Genomic DNA, 8,813 nt, shown 5'->3' on the forward strand with positions numbered 1-8,813 from the left:
CTCACCGTCATAACAATATCGTCAAAGTCAAAGCCTCCCTATCTAGCGCTTTTGCCGTTACGAGGGCCCATCTCACCATCCTATTCCACTGCAGCTTATGATGCAGCCTCGAGGCTGCCACTCATACAATGCACCTCGTTTAGCGACCAGACGGTAAACTGTTTAGTGTGTGTGTGTGTGGAGGTCTTGAATAGACGGGCAAGTAGGTGTAGCTATAAGAGCACGCGATTTGTGGCTAGTAAACACAGCGACGAGGGCCTTGGACAACTTTTCAGTGCATTGAACCTCGTGTGAATAGATGGAGGCTATGCCGAGGCACTCTCCAGTATGCAACACGCCTCACTGGCTATCATCGATCACAAACCTGCGCCGGGGCTCCAAAATGGTTGCAACATGTGTTGTATTCTTTACGTACGACCGTCTATTGCTTACTGTGGTGTGTCACCTTAGGTTAGCAGGCTTGATGTAGGACAAATGGTAACAAAAACAGACCACTCACACAATACATGTGAGAAGAAGGCGTATAGTGTAGGCGATAGTTGAAAATAACAAGAAAAATAGTGCAATTTGTCGTTGTTTGGGAAGTTTTTGGAATAGCTTAATTTGTTAGTTATCCTACTTATAGTTAAATTTATATGGCTATATGGTATCTTTGGATTGTTTTAATCCTGTTTTCTATAGGGCAACAAATACCATATCGTCGTTGATGTGGCTTACCTTGGCACTGAACGGAGAATGGGCTTTTTACAGTATTTGGCGACGAACATGGTGTGTACATTGCATTTGATATACAATTCTTCTTCTCAAATAGCTCAAGCAATAGTGTATGTGGTAGCCTTGAGCGACTAATTGAGAAAAAACCTTCAATGTTGTTTTGTTAGGTTCTTGAAGGACACGGCACAAGTACTGAAGTTTAAATTATAGGTGTAAATATCTCATTGCAATCAACATTCTGTTATAGAGTTCAAAACATAGCTCAAGCGAAAACTTTAGTTTCATTTATGTTATAATTTTTTCTTTTGACCATCTAAAGCTACTAAAGCATTGATTGTATGCACAACACTAATCATGCAAACATCAGGTAATAATAGCCGTATAAAAATAACCTTTTTATTCTGCGTTTTCCTAATTTTCTCTTTCTCCAGACTATTCTGCACAAAGGAAGCAAAGAATATTTTACGGTACACGAAAAGAAAAACATTGAAGAAAATGTTGCTCAATACATGCAGCCTTTTCTGATTACTATGTAGCATGCTGGCATTACTTCAAATTCTTTTTTCATATTGGAAAAAAACCAGGAATGCAAAAACGTAATATTTACGACCCGGGAAAACCTTTTTCATGAGGTGTGTGTGTGTGTGTACCAGTGTATAATTTCTCTCAAAAGCTCACTTATGCTCTCTCTTGACTGTACGTTGCTATATCATGTTGCTGTGTGCGAGCCTGTTATTCCTGTGGCGGAAAAGGGATGCTGCAAAAGTGGAGCGTGCTAGTAGTAACGTAGTATGTGTGCTATGTTTTGGATGCATTACCCTCAAAATACCCGAAATAGTGCGCGGCTCTTCCGGAGAGTTACATTAGGGATAGAGCATTTTGTTTGTTATGCAATGTAACGAAGGATACTCTCTCATTCTTCGTGTATATAACACATTGTTGGGTATGTGGAGAATGTTTTGGGTCCATTCTATGTCGCTTGTTGGTGGTATGTGTGCTATTATGTACTGACTGATGATCTTATACTAATGCTTTTTCTCTTACAGGGTTGGGCAATGTTGTCGTTTTGCCATCAATTCTAAATTCTCGGGTTGTTTTAGAATTTGAAAAATGTGTTAATTGACAAAAAAGGTTAATAGAATTTTCTTGCTCTCGATGCACATTAAAAAGCAACCGCAGCCAATAGAACATCACTCAGAACATGCAGAGCATGAGGTGAATACTAACAAATAAACATTTTCATCAACTTTATATTATTGTTCAATCAATGTAGAATGCTGCATTCACGTGTTTTACTAAGCAGAACTGAATTAATATGATTTTTTTAAAAGAATATAAGGTTAATATGTGCTGAATAAGTACGTGCAACGTTCTATAAAATGGTTGTTAGCTGAATTAGAAGCATATAAGTGAAAGCAATACGCGCGCGGGTAGTGTCTTTGACGCACCCGGGTGATTTTGTTCTGATGCCATTGCCTATGGTCCGCCTCGTAAAACAGGATTTAATGGATGCGGGCAAAGCTCCCTTAAGGTTCTTAACGAGCATTCCCCCGGGGTGTTTCCTATGATTGCTTCCGTAATCCCTTAGCCTTTGGCTGTGCCACAGGATCAATTTGAGGACATTTGATTCGTTTTTGTTCCATTTCTATGTATCATTTGTAAATGTAACTGCGCACGTACAGGATACGTTTTTGGAGCATTTTGTTACAATTCGAACAGCTCAACAGTTCAAACAGATAACATATTTGATGTAATAAAACAAGTAAGTGATACTTAATAAAATAAGTAAGTGAAGTAAGTGAGCTTTGAATGTTTGGTTTTGATAAAACTGTGTTTAGCCATGGAATGTTGGTTATAAATTTAGTGCATAGCAAGAACTGATATCATATATGAAAACTAAATCCTGGCCATTAAAGTCCTTGGCTAATTAATACAATTTTAAACCTTCTTTTGTGCAGTATGCTAGGGAGTATTTTTTCTATAAATTTACGTAAATACTATGAACCTGCACTTAGCCAAATGATGTGAAGCAAAGTTTACTCCCGGGGTTGTCTGACGTCATTTAATCACATTTCGTTGGATTCCTGATTCATACAGACTATTTTATTCATTTTTTATTCTTTGTAAAGCTCTTTGGAAATTGTCCACTACAGGCAGATGGGTTTGGGTGGGCAAAGGTGGTGGTTGCAGTAGATAGGATGCTGCTCATTACTGCTGTAACTAGCGAGGGAGTGGAAGAACATCGCCCGGCTACTACTCGTCCCGGTTTTGCTGGAGAGAGTGGGAGAGGATGATGCGTTCAACTGCGCAAGACTACTGACCCCGAGCTTCCGAGCCGTACTTTTATCACCCATACACTGACAGCAGCGCGCAGTGAGCGATATACAGACTCCAGCGTTTAGGAAAAGGGCGCGTGCTCTGAGTAACAATTATCTCTTATCAGCTGTGCCCAGTGCACCGTTGCCAAAACGACAACGGTGAGGAGGAAGCTTTTCGCTCACTCGCCATACGGCTATGCTAGTGTTGTGAGCATCGCCCCCAAATGTGCGACATTAAGACTAAGACACACGGTTGTTACTGTATTTGGCATGCAGACATGGACGGATTATGAGAACCCTGTTCTAAATATGTACGAAGTAGGCTTTAGTGTTCCTTTCATAGGGGGGCCCATCTATGAGACGAGCTATAGGGGCTATAGGGCTTTACTTTGATGGTGGAGTATAGCGCTTTCGTCGAGGGCGAAGACGGCACAGGGATTGTGGGCTGTGACACAGTCGCGCATGCGCAGTGTTGTGTTTTTTGGTATGATTTCGGTTCCCTCGAAAGGTTCGATAAACTGCTTTGACAAGGAAATGCTCCTTATTTGTGTACGGTTTACGTCGTTTGGGCTGTATCCAGCAGAATCTATCGATAAAATGTATCATTTGGGGGTTTCAAATATGCGCTTATATGATAAAATGTACGAAAAATCTCATTGGAGTGCCATACTGCAACGCTCAGATCGATTTTTACAAATTCAAATCTGACTGTGAAGAGTAAACTTAACCGTAAACTTAACTTAACCAACATTAATGATAAATTTTACATTGATGATGCATGGCAAATTCGCATTTATTGTCGATTTCTTTGATGACAAAAAATCATGTTTTATTACAGAGAGTTTGATAATGTTTCATGCGTGTCGTATGGTTGGTACCCTATCGTAAAATTAAGGCTCAAATTCTCACACAAATTGAACCTTCAACAACAACACAAACTATTCTGTCCTGTATAGAACAACAATCATGCGCTGACCAAGTTATTGGTCTACTATCAATGGTTTTATAGTTTTTTACAGAATATAATTGGGTTAACAAACACATTTTAACACCAATACGCAGCCTGCATGTAGTTAGAAGACAATTAATATCCAATTGTATTATATCTGCAAATGATAGATCGTGTAATTTGTTTTATATATTTACAAACTTCCCACAATGAAAATAACACTACCTTGCCCTTGCCTCATGAAAATGGTTCAAGGTTCAACGCAGCTGTGCGGAATATGTTATTCAATTCAGTGTAAAGCCTTTGTATATACTTTGGACAAATACTTGAGAGGTGGCGTACTGTATAAAAATTTTTTAGAGACTATTTTGCAATTTAATTGTGATTTTTATTACCTTTTCATGCCTGTGTCTTCATATCGCGCTCTGCCAACTGTTTTTCTCTTCTACGATAATTTGATATTCAATTTTAATTTCATTCAGGGTTATTTGTTGTATCATTTTTATCTGTATCTTTTATCACTGTAAACTAACTTTGCTATAGCAATCGATTACTACAAAAATCGGTCATTATTTTATTTAATTGTTTTATTTTTTTTTATTATTATTTGTTTTGTAAGTTACTTCGCGATAGTATTCTCGTTTTATGAATTGTAGAATTTATATTTTTTTTCTTTTTTTTCTCTCGTTTTCTTTTAACCAACAGATACGGCAGATTCCCAGAGTAATTGAATAGTCGCTATCCTGACATTCTACGATCAAATCCTTCACTCCGTTTCGTCAACCACGCCTTCGTTGCCGTCGTCTTAAACACCGCCGTCTTTAGCGCCTCCTTTGCCATCGTAAAGGACGTGTGTGTTTTGTGAAAAGGATCCTAATTGATATTAAACTATCAACTAATCAATGGTGAAAATCTTACACTGTGGCTAAAAATAGAACACGAAGAAACAGATTTTCCCGAATGTTAACTGCGGTTTATGTGAATCCAGAACAAAAGTGGAAGTAGTGCTATTGTTTCATTATGTGCAGCTTTTTGAAGACGTATACACTATACGCCATGTATATATTTCGCAAAACAGTATGGAATGAATAATGTCAAAAAGTGTGACCATCAATCAACCGAAGTGATCAAAATGCTCTGATCCGTCATTCGGAATCCCTGACATATGTGTATATCTTGCATAATATTGGCAGGATTTAGTTGGGTCTAATCATGCGACAGCAGTGACACAATACTACGAATGAAGTATCTTATATGAGAAACGTTTCATTGTACCAAAGTTTAATGAAGTCATACCAAAGTTTAGTTTTGGTGTTTCAAGCCTAAAGCACATTACAGTTCTCTGTAGAATACCGTGTTTATTAGAGAATAATCAGAATGCTGATGATGTTTGACGATCAAACCATAAGTGAATCAGATCGAACGGGGGATCGCTACGCAATTTTCCTCTATTATTTGTTATGTATCTTGCTGATAGTTTTTGTGAATGTGAAATACGATACTCGTTAATTAATTCAATGGGACAATATCGAAGAATAATTAAATATTTCTATTATTTTTGTATACATAACTGTTGCGAATTACCAGCAGCTTAAAACAACTCATTTGAGGGACCTTTCTAGCGTACTCATCTTTTTTTTCTTCATAAATTCTGATCTTACAGATCGACAGTCAATCATTCACGCTTAAGTGGAGGTGGAAATAGCAGTTGGTACAGCAGCGAAACCAACAACGATAAGAGCCCATCTTCGATCTCACAGGCCTCCCATCAACATCCCTCCAGTTCGATAGTTCCCTCGCAGCTGCCGGACGTTGGAATAGGAGTCAACCAAGGTCACAATAACAGTGCCGGCAGTGTAAACAACATCAACAACAATAATAACAATAGTTACGATGGATACGCTGTGAAGAAGAAATCGCAACAATCACTCCCGAAGTCTCATCGATCCGATTCTGAGTCCGACTCGCTAAACGACTTGCACGTTCATCATCATCCCCACCACCAACAACACCACAACAATTACAACAGTCACAATCACCACCACAATCCGCAGAGGCATCATCATCACGCATCGTCGCGGAACGCATCCCCCGGGCTGTCCAATTCCTCGTCCCACAGCCATTACCAGCAGCCGCCCCCTCACCAGCATTATCATCATCATCATCCTCATCATCACCATCCGGTGAATAGTTTTGGTGGTGTAACGGGTGTAGCAGGAAGCGAGCGAAGTGAAAGGACGAACCATCAGGGCCAGCAGCACCTGCATCACCACCGATCGGCGTCACGTTCCCGATCGCGTTCACCAAGCAGCAGATCGTCCTCCTGTTCCTCGTCGACGCACAGCAGTGGCGGCGGGGCACCGAACCATTCCGGGGAAGCTGGCACGACGACGAACCTATCGGGACGCAGCAGTGGCAGCGGCAGCAGTAGTAGTAGTGGAACCGCAGGCGCATCGTCGGTTGAACTGCTGCCCTCGTTGCCGTCGCCCTACTGTCGCAACGATGTTGCTGCCAACTGCTCGTCCCCATCAGCAACTACCACAGTAAGCGGCGGAAGGACTCTGTTGCAATCCGCGATATCCACAGCAGTTGCAGTAGCAGCAGCGGCGGCAGCAGCAGCATCAGCATCAGCAGCAGCAGCCACTAACGCAGCTGCAGCAACAGCATCGCCAGCAGTGCTCATAGATAGCAGCAGCCACAGCGGCTGTGGCGACGGTTCGGACGGCGGTAACGCTAATAATGCAGCTAACGGCTCAGGCAATCAAGGTAGCAGCAGTAGCAGCAGCAACAGTTCCAGTTCCAGTAGCACCAGTTTCAGATACAATTCTACCGGTGCATCTGTTGGTGGTGGTGCAGGAGGGGGAGCAAGCACTAGCGTCACAACGACGTTGTCGGCCACTGTTGGAGCAGCAGCAGCAGCGTCAGCACCTGCAGCAGCAGCTCCAGTCAGTAGCGGCGGTGGAGGCGGAGGAAGTGCGGCTGAAACAAGCAGCACAGGAGGTGGGAAAGGGGGCGGAAGCGGAGGTGCAGTGCTTAGCAACGGCAGCACTGCTGGTAGCGGCACGAGTCTGATCAACTGCCATTCGGAAGATAACCGACCGCTGGCGATCTGCGTGCGTAACTTACCTTCCCGCTCGTCCGACACCTCACTCAAGGATGGCTTGTTCCACGAGTATAAGAAACACGGCAAAGTGACGTGGGTGAAGGTGGTCGGCCAGAACACCGATCGGTACGCGCTCGTCTGCTTCAAGAAGCCGGAAGATGTTGACAAGGCACTGGAAGTGTCCCACGATAAGCTGTTCTTCGGCTGCAAGATAGAGGTGGCCCCCTATGCCGGGTACTACGACGTGGACGACAACGAGTTCCGGCCGTACGAGGCGGAGCTAGACGAGTACCATCCAAAGTCGACGCGGACCCTGTTCGTCGGCAATCTCGAGAAGGACATTACCGGGAGTGAGTTGCGTAAACAGTTCGAGTGTTTTGGTGAAATCATTGAGATAGACATCAAGAAGCAGGGTGTGAGCGCGTACGCGTTCTGTCAATATTCGGACATAGTGAGTGTAGTGAAAGCGATACGGAAGATGGACGGTGAGCATCTTGGCAACAATCGCATCAAGCTCGGGTTCGGCAAATCGATGCCAACTAACTGCGTGTGGCTGGATGGAGTCTCCGACAGTGCGAGCGAGAACTATCTGGCGGCACAGTTTAATCATTTCGGCACGGTGTCGCAAGTGAGCGTTGACCGGGAACGCAAGCTGGCGCTGATTTACTACGAGCAAGTGCAGCAAGCTCAGGCGGCAGTGAAAGAGATGCGTGGCGTGATGTTGCGCGGTCGCAAGCTGCAAGTGGACTTTGCGTCTCGGGAGTGTCAGGAGGCGTTTTTCGATAAGTTAGATAAGCAGCAGTCCGGCGGTAGTATAGCGTCGTCATTCGGATCGCCCCGTTTCGGCGGCGTTACAGGAATCGCAGGAAGCGCTAGTAGTAATAACAATAGTATTAGTGGAAATGTTAGTAATAGTATCAGCACCGGAGTGGCAAACAGTGCTAATAGTGTCGGCAGCAGTAACAGTGGGAGCAGCAACAGCAATAATCTGTCCCGCAACAGATCCGGGTCGTCGTTCAGTCGACCGGGCAATCCGCTCAGCGGCAGAGGAGCCGATATCGGGTCCGCTGCGGCTGCTGGCGTCGTCTGTGGCGGCGCATCGCCCCGCGTTGACCCGCTATCATTAGCCTCGCCATCGTCGGTGTCCGCATCCAGTGCAGCGGTCGGCGGTGGCGCCGGTAATGTTAGTTCACGGGGCGGTAACAGTGGGTCTATAGGAGGTGGTGGTGGCGTCGGCTCCTTAGCCTCATCGCGATCGAGGAATATGCGGTACTCGAGCGAAGACTACTATTCTGAAGGTGGTGGTGATCGGAGATTTCGGAGCTACGACGAATACAGCCAAGGATCGGCCAGCTCAACGCACGAGGATGAGCGGTACGATCAGCATGAGCATAACAACGGCAGCAGTGGCAATAATAATGCTGGCAGCGGAAGTGGCCATGCTGGAACGTTGTCGACGGGCGGTTACGGTCGCAGTAACAGCCTCATCGACCGATTGTCGGGATCTCATCATCACCACCACCACCATACCCCGCCATCGTCCGACTCTCCGCCGGCTACGTCTACAATGCTACCTGCAAGCAGCATCATGGGAGGTGTAGCAGGAAGTGGCGGCATGGCATCCTCGATACAATCCCGCCTGAGCGGAGATGTCGATCTATCCCCTTCCTCGAGCAGTAGTAGTATACGGAAACGTAGCGAGAAAGGCACTGGTAAGCATTCAATAGAC

The 8,813-nt window shown here is 44.4% G+C and overlaps 1 protein-coding gene across 9 annotated transcripts in view; it reads left to right on the forward strand.

The window, feature by feature from the left end:
- The window catches only part of LOC120954681 (protein split ends-like), a 73,319-nt gene that overhangs the window by 44,177 nt on the left and 20,329 nt on the right, over positions 1–8,813 (forward strand). For all 9 annotated transcript variants that reach the window (XM_040374824.2, XM_040374823.2, XM_040374819.2 and 6 more), the window contains exon 4: positions 5,645–8,796. In XM_040374824.2, coding sequence (XP_040230758.2) covers positions 5,645–8,796 — 3,152 coding nt within the window. The remainder of the gene's footprint in view (positions 1–5,644; positions 8,797–8,813) is intronic.

The sequence above is a fragment of the Anopheles coluzzii genome, chromosome 3 (genome assembly GCF_943734685.1).
Source record: "Anopheles coluzzii chromosome 3, AcolN3, whole genome shotgun sequence".
Taxonomy (NCBI): domain Eukaryota; kingdom Metazoa; phylum Arthropoda; class Insecta; order Diptera; family Culicidae; genus Anopheles; species Anopheles coluzzii.